The 16,900-nt window shown below is 37.5% G+C and overlaps 1 protein-coding gene across 2 annotated transcripts in view; it reads left to right on the top strand.

The window, feature by feature from the left end:
• Positions 1 to 2,693: 2,693 nt before the first annotated feature.
• LOC124299193 (dipeptidase 1) overlaps positions 2,694 to 16,900 on the top strand; it is a 135,641-nt gene continuing 121,434 nt past the window's right edge. Inside the window, exons 1-2 of one of the 2 annotated variants that reach the window (XM_046752201.1) lie at positions 2,695 to 2,776; positions 3,196 to 4,014. In XM_046752201.1, the coding sequence (XP_046608157.1) occupies positions 3,890 to 4,014 (125 nt within the window). In that variant the 5' untranslated portion in view covers positions 2,695 to 2,776; positions 3,196 to 3,889. Of the gene's footprint in view, positions 4,015 to 16,900 lie in introns of both variants that reach the window. The other variant, XM_046752209.1, reaches the window with a different exon arrangement.

Here is a 16,900-nt window from a genome sequence, read left to right as displayed (position 1 = left end):
TGGGGGGGGGGGGATGGTGTTTAAAAAATAAGTATCCAGATGCTCCTAATAATCCCAATTCCCAATATCTCTCGAAATTTCTCGAAATTCTGGAGATTCTCGACGAGACGAGAAATGTCAATTTGTTTAAAATGTCAATTTCTCGTCTCGTCTCGTCTCGAGCTTCGACATTGATTCGAGAAGAGACGAGAAATTTAGATTTCGGGTCTCGTCTTGTTTCGTCTCGACAGCATCACTAACGAGTAAGATATAAAATGCTTGCGATTCACCGTTCGGGGAAAGAAATAGAGTCTCAGACATTTGTTTACAGAAGTTAAGTTCATGTACCGGTTTTAAACACTTTCAAAAAGTTTTTCCTACAGAATATTTTTTTATTGAATTTTAGGTGACATATACAATAAAATTTCCTCGCCAACTCGTTGGAAAATGTTTACGCCGGAGTTCTCAACATGTCACCCCTTCCCGCCCACTTTTCTACCTGTTAGCAACTTCTTTAATCGCTCACGGTGTAATTAAATCGTGAATGAATAAACTAAGGTAACGATTGTAACAATTCAGGATGTCATACTAGCAGATTTTCGGAAAATAGCGCTTTAAAGTTATCAAAATATCAAAAAATGGTGGATTTGTCAATAAAACTTTACTCTTCTCTGGAACATTACGAGACGCAATAAGGGCAAATAAGAATATCTGTATCATATCTGGTCAATCTTATTAACTATGAGATATATTAATATTTCCTCTTATTAATCGAAAAATAATACGCGGATGAGACAAACGCTTAGATATTTCGAAAGTCCAAGCATACTGGTTGTTCGGAATAACTATAGATTTTTAAACAAAAAGTGTAACGAATCAGTATAAACATAAACTTGTCAGTTATCATTTATTTCAATGGACGTATGCAATCAATTCTTCGTAAAAAAAATCCAACCTGAAGCAGAGATGGGCGTGCGTTGAATTTCGAAACATAAGAGTAAACAAATTTAGAATAGAAAATTTAAATAAAAGAAAGAAGATGAGGAGGAAGAAATCATTTATCTGGACTTCAGCACGGACAGTAAAATTCCTACGCCGGTGATTTATTTTCTTTTACTGACCTTTGTATTCCCTTAAACCTTGCTAGTCAAACCTCACTTTTTCTCAAATTGGTTTGATCGGAGCTCTCAAGTTGATTTGTTTTTGCCCATCTTCGATCCATGCTCCAAAGTTTGGCTTCTTTTCAAAGTACTTACTAACGTGTAAATTCCAAACAATGATTTTGGTAATCGAACAATATCTAAAAAACTGATTTTTATTTGGATCAAAAATTTTATTAATCGCATTCTCGTAAGTCCCTATAATAAGCATCATAAGAAGTGAATAAAATTAGAAATTTTGAGAGTCACGACTGGATCGAGATGCCTTGGAAATCCCCATGCACCTCTACCTATATGATATTGAACATACTTTCCACATCCAGAGTAGAGCTACGTTATGACAAAAAGTTTAGCAGACGGAAAATACAGATCTAAGCAAACAGGCTAATATGTTGATGGTCGACGTCCTTGTACCTAAACGGAAAGTAGTGCGGTAACATTTTTCGATTTACGTCAAGGGACCGAGGCGGTGTTACTGTAATAACAAAACAACATTATTTTAAGGAAGCGAAAGGCCATGCGAATAATTTTCCTTGTCCCAGTGACGCTAAGGAAACATGTGTCATAGGCAGAGTACGTCTCGAGGAACTCTGTTTCAAATTGCAAAGACAATATACGAAGTCCTGATTATTTTGTTTTTATAACTTTTCGTCCATTTATTCTCTTTACCGTATAACTTTTCTTGTTCCCGGTAGAACTCGGATAAAGTTTAGAATTATTTTTCCTTAGACGAAGACAGACGGAATTGTACCCCGATTACACAAACTTCATTCGCTTTGCTCCGTGAACAACCGCATTATAAACTAAATAATGCGTAATTTAACGCATATGTATAATTTAAACAAGAGTCGAGACCGATTACCAACGAATTACTTTCCTTGTGAGAATGGAATTCATTCGTCGGCGTTTATTTGATAAGATATTTTTCGGATTCTTCTTAGTAATGTAGTAATTGCCGGCCAACATGGACGATTTTATCTTGGACTGATTTTCTCCCACTTGGGGTTTTTCAAAATTTTGCAAAAAATGCAGGAGCTCAGTTTCAGCTGCTTACTTGATATTCCAATAGTTTGCATCGCGAAATTTTTAATTAGTTAATCAGAAGAAATTGCTAAACAATAAAACACTGAAAAAACGTCGTAAAATAGAAATATTGTTCGTTTCTGTTCGACGAACATCCAAGTTTTCATTTTGAAATCTGAAACGTGCCAGTTTTTGCAACGAAAACCAAAACATGGTAGTTTTCGTAAGAAATTTGAATTCTCGTACTTTTGATGAGAGGTGTTGAAACAAATACTCGAACGCTGACTTTGAAGACTGTTCTTACGATTTTCAGACACATGCCTGCATCGTAACCAACTACATGCAGAAAAAGGTGGGATCACTTGAGCCCCTCAGTTCCTATAGAACCGTAAGCGAGAAGAAAAGCTTCACCGAGTGCGTACGGTGGAAGAGAATCCTGAGGGGTAAAGAGTCTGACAGAGTGAGAACGGGGTATGTGAAGAGCGCCTGCGCTATTGCCGACGGACAAGCCAGTCAGTCGGGTCTTCATCTCCGAGCCGCGAACACCTCGGAAGGCACCAGTGACCATCGCTTCCGGATCCTCTTCGGAAAGCTTTGCGAAAGTTTACCCCAAAGTAACGCGTATCCCGTAGGGACCCTGATTTAGTTTTAGAAATCAAATTTTCGTTGTGACTTTATCGCGAGGAGAGTGGTAAAAATTACAGTCGATGGATTATCGCAAAGTTTTTCGGTAGCGGTTCTTTTGAACTTTCAAACAGTCACCCGCTCGTACTGACATCGGTTTATCGGTAGATCGACTTTTTGTGTTAGTGAACCATGTCGAGAGTTTGACGGCATATTTGTAACTATGAAAACTTTGATAAACAATGATGGGGTGAACTTGGTAAAGTACAAATTGTTACTTACGTTGGACAGTATAAATTAGTAGCTTGAGTTTTAAACGTGTACGCGTGTCGAGTAGGAAAATCACGACGAGGATTAATTGAATTAATTATTCAGTGTTAAAAGTTAGACATCTCTCGGTGTTCCGTAGTTACGTTGGTTTAAACTGCTTTCATCGAACTCGAGCAGTTTTACGTTCGAAACAAACTTGAGTAAAGAATAATTACCCTAGACGGAAAACTGCCCGCTAACTGGCGTTCGAGTTGAAGTAGGTACCGGGATTCGTTGACGAAGGCTTCATTCACCGCAGCTAGTAAAAACGGCGTGAAGTGCGCGATGCAGGCACCACAGCACTTTATGCGAAAGTGTTCTCGTTGTTGGAACGTGAAAGTTTGAGTTACTAGTTAATGACTGCGGCAATTACATCTGTGAGGTTCACAAAGCGCAAATGATACTGTCAGCTTCCAGTGACCCAAGTATTCAGCACATGTGAGGCTACATCTTCTTACTCCAGTTTTAATTACGTGCTCAGTTTTTTTTTCAAACGGTGCCACACACGGTGCGACGTCTCTTCCTACTAACCCAGGTTGGTGTAGAGTGACTTTCTAACGATGCAGTGAATCACATGACACAGTGTCTCGAAGCCGACACCGCGTCAGAAAATTTTGTGCAAACCTCGAACGATCGACTTCTCTCAGGTATCTCTGAAAGGATCAAGAAACTATCGTTTCGTTGGTCGTGGTTATTAACGCTCCTCCAAGTTTCCGCGTGGTAAAGTTTTCCCCGTGATCGTGATGGTATGAGGACAGTGACGATCAGAAGTTGCGGGCCCAGTGAGGTCGAGGATGAAGATGGTTGTGGGTGTGATGGTGCTGGGTCAGCTACTGACAAGGCTGCTGCTAGCAGCTCACGTTGGAGATCGTCTTGCTGCCGCCCGCAGGATATTGAGGGACGTTCCCCTCATAGATGGGTGAGTCGAGTTCCCTGAGGTAGGATCCACTCCGAAAACCGCAGTTCGGATAATGAGGAGTCGGACAAACGGTTGTCAGACACTCCGGTACTCGAAGCAGTGCGCCTAAGAACTTCACGTGATATCTAGAAACGGTGGTGGAAAAGAGAAATCTAGGTGTCGGATTTTAATAGGAAAAGAGTTGCTGGTAGGCCAAAGAGTGTGAATTACGCTATCAATCTTTCACGCACGGCTTCCGAGGGATGATTGATCGATTGTTGGATCTTTCTGTTTTAGTTTTCTCTCCGCAAAAGTGGAAAATCGTTTCCTAAGATATTTTCCGGAAATTACGAGATGATTCAACTGCATGGGAAGGAAATGCAAGGATCTTGAGCGATTTTTCTCGCGCTTTCACGGCGATTTCGCCCAGAGATATGACCGTGCTATAAATATGAAACGTATTTTTCTGCGGCGGCTTCAAAGCGAAATCCGGAGTCGGTATTTATATCGACGTAAATTCAACTCAAACTTTTGTATGTACCAGATATTTTTCATGGTTGTTCAAATGTTCACCGCTTCAGATCAAAGTGACTGACAAAAGCTTCTCAGGTTTATTGTCTCTTGTCTATATTGTTGTACATGTGCTTCATTTGAATCTTTTCACTCCAAAAATTTCCGTAACGCACGGATAACCCCATAGGTATGGAATTCTGAAAATTACACGGAGTTTGCCGACAGGATGTAAAGTGAACGGCCAGATTTTTTCACAAACGAAAATTCCCGAGCTTCGTTTTGTGAACCAAATTAATTTGCCGTCATCCAAAGACGGAATGTAATTCGATATTCTACGGAGTTGCATAGGTATACGATTTAGTTCGAGACGCGTAGTTGTGATTTTGTTGATTACGGACTTGAAAGAAATCCAAGTATTAATAAATCGGGATATTTGAACTTGATGGTTCCACAAGGTAAATGTTTTACACATTAACCATCGTGTACAGATGGGGTGAATTTTAAAAACCTAAACGGAAGACACCGTGAGAAAGTGGCCTGCAAATATTGAACAATCATTTGCATATTTTAATCCACCAATTTTTTTTATCATTCTTCCCAGCTTTGGATAAATTTTTCTCTGAGTCTAATTTCCATTTCGCACGTGTTGGAGTGCATTCTACTAAACAATACTAGTTGTGGCAACTTTGCTTAATTTCAGTTGCCGAGAATTCATGCCTTTAAATCGGAACCGAAACAAGAAATTACCGAATTCTCATCACGTCATGTAGAATTTTTAACTGAAACGCACCAATTAATTCTCATTATATAGTGGAATGTGTCAATACTGAATGTCATAAAACTTTGCCAAATAAATTGCTGTGCTTTTCACTACAGTAACGCAGGCGTACTATTCAGGCGGAAATCATGCTGTTGTACAATTCTGGAATTAGCATAACGATACTACGTTTCGACAACCCGTCATCAATGTTGATTATGAAATTTAAATTCAGGCGTGGAACAATACGCGCCTACATTTTCGGCATATCATTACCCGATAAACTGGAAACTCGTGAAAACAGTGACTCTAATGGGGGTTTGTGCTTTACGTCTGAACGATGATATGAATTTACATCTCACCCCAATAATTATTATCACGGTCTCGAAATCTTCGTATACTTTACTGATAAATCAACTTCCTACTATCGTGTTAGAAAAAAAACGGCGTAAATTCTACCTAATCGTTATTGCCATTACGTTCGATAAGAGTGCTTTTAAATTTGTAAATTTGCAATCAATTAAAAACGATATTTTTTTAATATTAGCACGAATTCAAAGGGTGCAAGCATGTGGTAAGGTATAGTTTGTGATGGTGAAAGAATTTCGCTACATGGGTGAAATATTCGCTACTTCAGCACAGCCGCTTTTTGTGCCATTTGATACATATATGCGACGAAATCTGGAACTTCGACATAAATATATATATATATATACACACGGAGAAAAATTTCATTTCTTATAGTAGCTAGAAAAATTCAGTAAAACAGGTATCGTTAAAAAACCTGTTTGAATATTGTTGGAATTACGAAAAACGAGGTACGCCTAACCATTTTGCGCTATTGTCGATCCTTTCTTGGTAATTGCAACGCAAAATCAGCTTGTGAAGTTTACTCTACTTTTTTAGTTAAATAAGGCTTTAACGTCAATTCAATGCTGCACAAGCATTATATTTTCGCAACAGTTACAAGAAAATATAGTAACAGTGATCATAATGAGAAAGAATATTAACAGATATTAGACTTTCTGGTAACTGCTAAAAAACTAATTTTTACTTTGTACCTAGAACTATATTTTTCGATTATGGTAAAAAATGAAACTAGTCAAGTACTGAGCGGTAACCGGAAATAAAAATTTCTCTCAGTGTACATTTTTTTTGCCTATACGAATATGTGGTCCTGGAATTTATATTTCTTCTTGAAGCATTGAACGTGTGAATCCTGAGCCAACCGGATGTCATTTGCATGTTCGGAAAAAAGGCAATAACATCTTTCAAAAATTGGACGGGAGACAAGCGTCGACAGGAATGTTTTGTGAGATCGAAGCGAAGGCTTGTTAGAGGGGGGTAATCGTCCATACATTTCTTAAAGATCTTTTGGTCCTCTCCCAAGTGGAGGCCGTTATTGTGGGACAATGCATGGCACGAGTGGCGTATGCCTGCGCATAATAAAATCGCCTTTTCTTATCATTAGGTTGGCAACCGTTGGGAGAATTTACGATAAACTTGAGTATTAAAAAGGGGAGGCGTGTTTCTGCACTTTACAAATAACAGAAAAGATCAGAAATCTGTAGATACGAGATATAACGAATACCATAAAAACCTATGCAGACATTCCTGAAATTTTCAACAACAAAACATCTTTCATGTTCTTTTCTTATCAATGTTTAACAAATCTGAATCCATGAGTAGAAGAAAATGATGGATACCAATTCTAAGCTAAACTTTGGCAAACGCTTTTTCACTCTTAATGATCTTCCGAGAACTTTTATGATACTTTTAGTATTCTTGGCACACTCCGACCAATAAACGATCGCGTATCGATGCACCTATGGGCTGTGTTGTATAAATATCAAATCAATATTCTAGTTCAATGTGCTATATGCTTCAGCCTTGAATAGAATCCAAAGGGTACTTGCAGCGGATTGGACTGTGGATCAAAACCGTGGAAATTACTAACTGCGCAATTGAGTCATTCTATGCGAATTCAACCGCTTTCCAGCCTCGCCACGTTAATTTTGAATGAAATATAGGAATGAGGATAGGTCTTCTGCTAGGAACATACGCGTGTCTAATGATTGAGCAAAATTGTTGTTTTCAAAAATTGTGTGCCTTCCTTATATTTTGGGACTGGTTGGAGGTACAGAGTTCAGTGACGATTGACGAGCTTAATCCTTGCGCTACACATTTTCTGAACCCGCATCAAAAATGATTGCGTAGAAGCAAAGATGTTGAATCAAATAAGTTTGAAAAAATTCTGGGATACTCTTTAACTATCATACTTCAAGAAAAATTCGTTACTTTTAGTGTAATAAAATTTTGAGTATAGAAAAATAACTCATAAGGCAACGAATGAAAAAACGGGAAACGGATTATTCTACCCAAAAAATCATAACTCATTGGATTTTCAACGTATTGATCAGAAAATCGATTGAGTAACTTTCAAGACACAGATATTCAAGAAAAGAAATATGGAGATAATACGGGATGGTAAAAATGTATTTATTTGAGTGAGTGAAGTTGAATTTTTAGAAAAAGACTGAATTAAAGATATCGACGATATTTCATTATAAATCTTGGATCGAATCAGAATATTTTTCATATTGAATCTATGGTGAAAATACCGCGGGGTCATTTTGACTCCGATGTAAAGCGTGATGGTTCAAAAGACATGAAATAACCAAAGATGAAATGGTTCATATACATATTTTGTGAGAAATTATTTTTTCAAGGTAGCAGATGTCGACCAAATGAACAATCTTTTGTTCAGGGATTCTTACAAGCAAGTTTCTGAAATTGCTATTTAAAACCCATTTTCACGGTTCAAGAATCGGAATACTTAATTTCTAGGAATAATGCAGGGAAGATTTTACCTACTCAAGTTTTTATTGGATAAGAAACATTACACAAACGGGTAAAAACGATGCTCATCCATGCATCGCTCTCACATTTGGATCATACATACGTTGAGTGTTTTTTTTCCCTAAAAAAGGCTCGAAGCAAATTTTTCTAACGGTCCACGGAAGATTCTGGCGCGTCTTTCATTTGCAAATGGAATATCTAGTTCTCGTCTGGTATCATATATCATTCTGAGTGAGCCTGAAATCGAATAATTCACGAATACAGGTTGTAAGCAATTTATCACACTATAGTTAAGCCGGCTTCAAAGTTGGACTATTCGCGTAGACATCTTCACCTAAGTATAAGAGTGTGAATAATACTTCCAGCTTGATGAACACCTTCGCAGTTTTTACGACTGCACGAGGCGGCGGATCCTTCATCACATTTATTGTTCCTAGTCACTGTCGTCAACTGTCACCGAGTCGTTAACTAATTTGTTGAACTTTCAAACATGCGGTATGTAGGTACTGTATGGTATATATCTTGCAGTTCATGCGGCTTTCGTGCATCGCAACAACATGATTAATGATTTCCATTCAGCCGAAAGTTCACAGAGAAGATTAAACGTTTACTCTCTGTGTAATTCAATTCCGTTTACCCTCAACACTATACCAGCTGCACAGTCCGGTCAAAATAGGTCTGAATTGAAAACATACGGGATATGGCTAGATTTTTGTGTACGGTGGTTTTTGACCCTCGTGAACTGAAATTTGATGTCATTTTTGAGCTGCGTAGTCGGCGTTTCGAGAAAACAGCGAAATTTCACGTTTGTTTGCATTTTCCTGAAAACACGCTATCGACAGATCAAAATTGACTCGACAATCGTGTAGAGCGGAAAATTCTACATCGAATTATATTTTCGTATGTCGGAAACGGAGTCGGGTTAACATATTTAAAAATAAAAAAGACTGTTTCAACAAAGTTTTGCCAGGTACCGTCGGTAAGTGGAATTTCTTTCAAGAGAAAAGAACCGACTGTCGGTATAGTACAAGTTCGTCTCACATCCCCATATTCACTCGCAACAATTGTTCTTCACGAATATGCTGGAGCTTGCGGATGATTCGTTGTTCCGTTACCAATGTGATTTGAATCCCTAACTTACTTCCTTGATACTCGAGGGTGAGGTTCTATATTTCGGCAGAAATCCCTTGCGAATTCATATCGTGGAGAGAAAGAACATCGGACTTGTTTTTGGCGAGAAAAGGCGCATCGTATGCAAGTGTACCGATGTTTGTGAATACCCTACGTTAAGTAAATTGGCTGAGCATCGTTACATTGTACTATACACATAACGAGAGTGTCCATTGCAAGGGCTTAACTTCCTCCAGCTAATTTTCTGCAAATTCATCACCATTGAAGTAGAGATTTTTGGAGAGAAAGAAAACTTTGGCGAGTTTTTAATTAATTTTAGGTAGATCGAAGTTAGCCGATTTGAAAAGGCAAAAGGAACGAGATATTTCATCCTTCGATTCGGGTGAAAAATTCGTGGATCGCTTCCGGCTTGAGTGAAGCTGTTTATACTCTTCGTTATCGCTAACTACTTTCATTGTCAGAAACAAGCGAAGTTGAGCAATTAATTTGCTAACTGTAATCAGAAAAATTCTCAATAATCCAGAAAACAGTGAATCCAGGTCCTGTGATGCGAGGTTGTTGATGGGCGGCCGGAAAAGACGAAAATTTATGAAAAAGTCTGGATCACACAAACGTGCTGAGAAAGAAGTTGGCGAATACTTATTCTCTTCAAGTACCAGACTGCAGATTTCCTAATCACGTCTATCGGTAGCAGAGAGAATTGCATAATTAATCCAACTGCGCGGTAGATCTGCGTAGACCTGATAGTTTTATTAGATAAAATTTGCTTTTGTAGAAACCAGAACATTTCTGATTTTAATAAAAATTACCTGTTTTCTCAAACATTCGTTGCAAATACCAACCAACCAAAGTTCAGTTTCATATTTAAATCACTTTTTTCATAAATTGAAATGCGAAACTGAATTTCCTCTAATTGTTATTTACAATAAATGTTTGAGAAAATAGGTAATATTGCTTGAAATCCGAGATATCGTTCCTACTTCAATAAGTTACGTAGAAGATATCAAAATTTGAGATCTATAACCCAGATTCAAAATTTGTATTGACCAGTGATTAGTTATCAACATAAAACAAACAAAAGCAAACTCTATAAATGTAAATTGAAGATTTTGGTTATTATTCGATGTATAAAATCGAAATTTATCAATTTAGATATAAACTCGATAAAAAATGTTTTTTTACTGAGCTGTGTTAGTGTCTGCTCACTTCTTTATTTAACGAAATGGCATTGTTTTCGCCATACTTGATCCCCATATTCGGTAAATTCAAAAAATTCTTTCTCCGTGTGTTGTTAACCGACAACCTGACAGGACAGTGATGGTGCAACAGGGAATGTACTGAACACTAAAAATGTTAATAAACATGAAAACATTGTACGAATTTCACGAGGGTAGAAAACGAGCGAGCTGCTATAGAACGACGTGCTAAAGTTCATTTATTTTCCGATGTAAATTCACGTACCAACATGCGTAACCGCAAGCGCTTGTTACGCGTCGACATTCATCCCGAGCACGTGTGTCAATATTTTTTACCCTCGTCAATTGGGTGTTCTGGATTCTTTCTGCTTTGCTTAATATTACTGTTTATATTTGTTTCAAACATTGAGAGTACCGTTGTAGTGTATTTGATTTTGTTCCTCGTTGTTACGCGGTATCAACATCGAGGAGCAAAATTTACCTCACCAACATGAAATAGATCAATCTTATAATATCCTGTTCCTATACCTCTTTTATTACAATAAGTGTACCGACACGCAATCTTCGTATTAGTTTGGTGCTTCAATCGGATCGTTAAGGAACATCATTTTTCATCTCGCTTTGTAAATAGATCCACGAGAGTGAAGCTGAACCTTTCGAGTAGAAACATTTTCGCATTAGATAAATTATTTCACTGCCATATGTATGTAACTATAGAAAGAATTGAGGTACAGTGCAAAAAATTTTCTATTATGAATTTTTCGTAGCGATCTAGTTGTGATATTAGTCTCAAAATGGTTTCTTTTTTCATTGTGTAATATTTAACGAGAGGAATTGATCCATAATTGGAATTCGATCGTTCGAACACTGCTATTAAAAAAATGTATACTTAGATAAAACAAGCATGAATTATACAGCTAATTTCCCACATCAATGTTCATAGTCTCACAGACGTAAAGACCATGTTGGAAATAAGGAAAAAACTATACGAATACACAAAAAATTTATAAACAAGTATGAAGGATCTTAATTCTAAAACCGAACGTTAACAATACTGCGCGACATCAAAGTCACAGAAGTTAAGAAAAACATCACCATTTGTAGATAATTAGTTATCAAAATCACATTTCTATAAAGTCCGAAAAAATGGTTGCAATAACAAGGTTCGTACGCACAGGGAAAACTTGAAAATTTGGGGAAATCCAGAGAATTTCTTAGAGCAGGGAAACGTCGGGGAAAAGTGAGCGAATTTCAAAAATAAGACTGGAATTTTGATTTTATTGAAGAAATAAACTCGTTCTTATACAAAAGTACCATCGATGTTAAGAAGAGAAAATTGCACTCAAAACATTGTTTCATCGCATCATTTCATGCATTACTTAATACCAAGCCTTTTTTGGTTTTTTTTTTTTTTTTTTTTGTACGGATAATCGCAGGATGTTTGTAAATTGATAGTCAGAAAGTAAAATATTTACTAGGTAATACGTAAATGTGTAGATAAATTATCATTAATCAGCGGCATATTTCTTGGTTCAAAGGTTCTTGGAAAAAATCCAATTCTCAAGCTGCAACGCTTTGAAAAGTCAGGGAATTGAAAAATTTTAGATTCCTCGAAACGTACGAACCTTGAATACGTTAACGAAGAATCTCTCACATGACGAATATACCTGACCCAATTCGACACAATTAACTTTGTCCAAGCCGTTTCGATCCTCGTTTCATTCGTCCGTGCAGTTTTTTTTTTCCCTCGTTTCTCCGTTACTCGCCTGATCGATCGTGTCAATACGTTCTTAATCAGCGTGGAAATCTCCTCTGTACATCTCTCACATATCATAGGGTGAGTACAGGTATACATACGGCCATCTATTATGGGGTGGAGCAAGGGTTCATCCCCGGCTGAAGAGCGGGTCAGGTATGATTACGTAGAGATTGGTATCGCAGGGCGGCACTATTGTCGGTACTGGGTGTTATACACCATTACCAAAGAGCTATTGTCGTGCGCAATCTCTTACTATTTCGTCCCTTCTCAGGCATGAAGACGTGAGTGGGTGGGCCGAGCTTTGTTCGTCGAACGAAATCTGACAATGAGTAAACTGTTGGTAAAAATCGAGGCCATACTCGTAAAGTGCTATCGGGGGATGAAAGCTCTTCGATTATTCCTATTGTTGTTTCGTTCCACTTAACGACTGATATAATGTATAAGTTACCAAACAAATGGACAAGGGAAGTGTTTTAACTAGATATATTGACAGATGTTCAGGTGATGAGCGACGGGGGGGGGGGGGGGGGGGGCAGGTTTTGTCGTTTGACAATAAGTCAGCCAGAACTGCGGGAGGGGAAAATAGAAAGTATAAGATGCCGCTATAAAACAGCCAGGAACATAAAAATGGAAATGAAACTGTTCCGCACCGTACAATAATTATATTCTTCGCACCGTTTTATGCTTCGAAAGATAAAACCATATATATATATAGTCATACTTGTCCCCGTTGGAAATGAAAGATGTAAGTGAAACAAAGAATTATATACGTATGGGGCATTCCATGCTATTTCAAATGAACAAATTTCATGCATATAAATATGTATTTAATTTCGTTGAATCAATTCTAGGCTATAGATATTCAAACCTTGCTAAGGTTGCGCCTTTCCTTAAGTTCTCTAGGAATTTTTAATACTTATATTCCTTGATCAGATCATTTTTAAATTAATTTCTTTGTGATGAAACAGTTTGGTCAGACTATTTTGCAGCCTCATGAAATATAAACTGAGATAGATTAGTGTTAACGTTTTTAAGGTGTGGAAGAAATAATTTTAACATTTTTCACTACGTGAAAAGCTTGTTACAATGATGTCAAAGGTGAAATTAGTTCGTTCAATTTTTTGACAACTTTGAAGAAATGTAAGATGATATAAGTTTTAATTCATAAAAAATTTCCATGATGCTTGAATAAATCGCAGCTGAGGTTAGCTTAATCACAAGATTCGTATTTTTTTCATAATTATTTTGATAAGTTCAACATTGATCGGTGCCAATCCGAAATTTTTTGAAGTGATCGTTAAAGCAAGAAAAAGTTCCATCATGCGACCAATCTTGAAACGATCGAACCGAGCAAAAAATCAAGAATTTTTAGAGAATCTTGAAAACGTTCGATCTATAAAAGTTTAAGAAAAACGAAAAAAGTGGCGGTCAAAATTCGTTATTTGGCAAAGAATGTCCCATACATGTAACGGATAACTAGATGTAGGCACAATCTGGAGCCTATTACTTAAAAAATGGTATATTACATTTAATAAATTAAAAGACTCCAGCACAGACGTGCAACCGGGGGTTGAAGTTGCGAATTTGAAAAGTTCCGAAAGCGCCTAATTCCGAATTATTTGGTGGCACAACTTCGAGTAAAAGAATCAAACTTTCACGGAACAACAAAGTTTCGAATGGTCGGAAACCCGACGATTCATAGTTCCAGAATGCAAGATTCCGAAAATTCAAGTTACAATAGCGCGACGTTCCGAAAAGTAAAGTTCCGATAGAGTAAAATTCCGTGAATTAAAATATACTCACACAGCGTATTTTACTTAACGATTCGGTGTAAAAAATCAAAAAAATCAAAAATATCGGAAATCTAAAAAAAAAAAGAAAAATGAAAAGAGAAAAACCTTCGATCATTCCGAATTTCGATGTTTCAAATTTTCTAACTTTCTTATTCTCGCACTTTCAGGACTTTGACTTGTCGGAGTTACGCCCTTCGGGCATTTTGTCCTTTCGGAACTTTGAGCGTTCGGTTTCGAATCATTCGAAACTTTTATGTTTCGTTAAAGTTTGATTTCATTACTTTGAGTTTCGCCAGCAAAAAATTCGGAATTTGACTCTTTCGGAACTTTTCAAACTCGGAATTTCATTTGTATGGGTAAAATAATTACTCTAATTGTAGAAACTACGGCTACGTAATGTAATTATTATGTAAAAAGACCCACGGACGTATTTACACGCAGCTATCACCCGTCTACTGTACTACGTTACATCCACCCTCTGCCTTACAAACTGCGAGCACTTTCTCGCTGCGCTGCACGTGAGTAACTTTATATCCTGATTTATACAAACTCGCGGTTCACCCTAACGATTTGTGGACGGAAACGGGAAACCCTCACATGCTAGGGTGAGGCGAGAGCTCGACATGGTTCAGCGGACGATATGAAACCACTCCTATACGATACTCGCGCATTAAGGCGTGGAAAAACAATCCAGTAGTAATATTCCGTGCTGTCATTCCCCATAGATCTTCGGGTTTTGGTCAGGGATACAACATCCTGGAATCTGGAACCTCGCGAAACCATAACTCAGGTTTTGTGTGCAGCATTTCTCAACCATCCGTCGTGACTCATTTTTCAATATATATTTTTTCACGGAAAACTCACTGAACATCATCGTGATTTGGAGTTGAATTATAATTTTCATAATTATATTTTGGACCGTGACTACAGAGAAATTTTTGGGATATTATTTCGATTTTTCACCACCGTAAGTTTTTCCATGGTTCAAAATGAAAGGAACATGTTAGTTTCTAGTTTCGAACCTTAGACTGGTGGTTAATTAATCGAACTAATATTTTTGGAAGAAATATCAAATCGACAGAACGTTAATGATCAGTCTCTGACTAACTACTGTCATTACGGAATGAATCGTCGGATCGTAAATGGCTGTTTATCAGGACAATATGTACTCGTAAACGTGATGGCAAAGTTGGCATATTCATGCATAATGGAACATACTTGCGATGGGCTAAGCATTGAATGATATCAATAACAGATCGATGGTGACTTTATACCCATGACGGTTGACCGAACAGACTTATAAAACTGACAGCTTGACCTGAGAGTAGCATTCGCGATTTACGAGCGTCAATTTGTTATATCCACCGTTGAACCAGGTTGAATTCGAGCTATGAATGAGAACCATAACTCGACTATTCTCATCATTGGACTAATCCATAACTCGCGAGTGACTTTAGGCCCAAACGAGTTCGAACTTTAATCGAAACTGCATCAAGAATTGAAACAACCTTTGTCTTGAAAATGGCTTAAAATTGGCGTAGTGACCAAAGGCCGATTCGAATGGAAAAGTTATCTAAGCAGGCTTTTACTTGGACCAAAACTGATACATGAGGTGCAGGTATCAGAGAAACCGAAGAGAAGGTGATAAATAAGATGAAAAAATATTACGAAATTTCGTCTGAGATTCTTAGAGTTCCAAGGAAGCGTTGAATGATGGAAGATGACGCATTGTCAGCTGAGTTCTGGGGTGCGTTGGTTACGGAATTCCGTTTGAATTTGTCTTTCGGAATTGTCAACATTCAAGTTACGCAACAAGATCCTGATATTTGAACTTTCTGAGCTGTACCTGAGTACTCAAAATCTGCAAACGTTTCGCCTCGTTATCGCAACATTGTTAACAATCCCCCGGGATTCGAATAATCATAAGTATTAACAGTGGTCCATAAACTGTGAAAAATGAATAAAACACCAGGGCGTTCATTGTCGAGGTGATTCGATAGATTCAATGGTGGATGATTGACTATTCTTTCGATATTCGAACGCCCGATGAATACTTCAAGTGGGGTTTCGAAATGGGAAACTTTGAAGGTATGAGATTGAAAAAGAAGTACAGCAATATCGACACTCTCTGGAATATCATCAGACACCTTCAATGCGTGCAATTCTAAAATTGCAAGCTACCGAATGTTTGGAAAGTTTGGAATGATATTTGCTAGCATTGAAGACAGCATTTAACCTAAACTCAAGTTGTGTGTATAAATTGAAATGAGAAACATGACGGATAGTTTTTTTATAATATAGAAGTCAATATTTCGACAGCTTAAATTTCCGATTCAGAAACCCACACGCAACTTTTTGCACTGTCGGAACAAGAACGAAAGATAATATGAAAATTTTCAATAAATATCCCAACTCGCTGCTGGTTGCATAGTTCAACTATTTTCATAACCGCGGAATCGCGTCAAGAGATTCGGTTATTTTTCTCGATTTCGCTCGACTGGCTACGGTTTACGATCTTGGCGGCACGAGATCTGCTGTGAAACCCTGATCGTTGAAGCGGATATATAGGTATACCTGTGTATGTATAAATCTGCACGAATTACCTCGTCTCTACATTTGTATCTGCGTATTTTCTCTTGTTGCCTTGGCAAATTTGAATCAGTAGGATTGAGGACCAAGTGATACGTGGTAACATTCTGTAAAATGGCGGTGAAAATTTAACGAACAATGAAAATTGATTTCTTATTTTAATCAAGATCGTAGCACAAGTCTTGAAAAAATCTCAAGATCATACGGATGTCAACGTAAGATATTTAGCTTCTTCATAAATTTCTACGATTATACGATCACTGTTACGAAGAACTCTCTGCTTTGCTTAAGTAAGATATTTTTGAAAAAT

Source organism: Neodiprion virginianus, chromosome 1, assembly GCF_021901495.1.
Source record: "Neodiprion virginianus isolate iyNeoVirg1 chromosome 1, iyNeoVirg1.1, whole genome shotgun sequence".
NCBI lineage: Eukaryota > Metazoa > Arthropoda > Insecta > Hymenoptera > Diprionidae > Neodiprion > Neodiprion virginianus.
The sequence above is the reverse complement of the archived record's forward strand: the minus strand, read 5'-3'. Positions and strand labels throughout refer to the sequence as shown.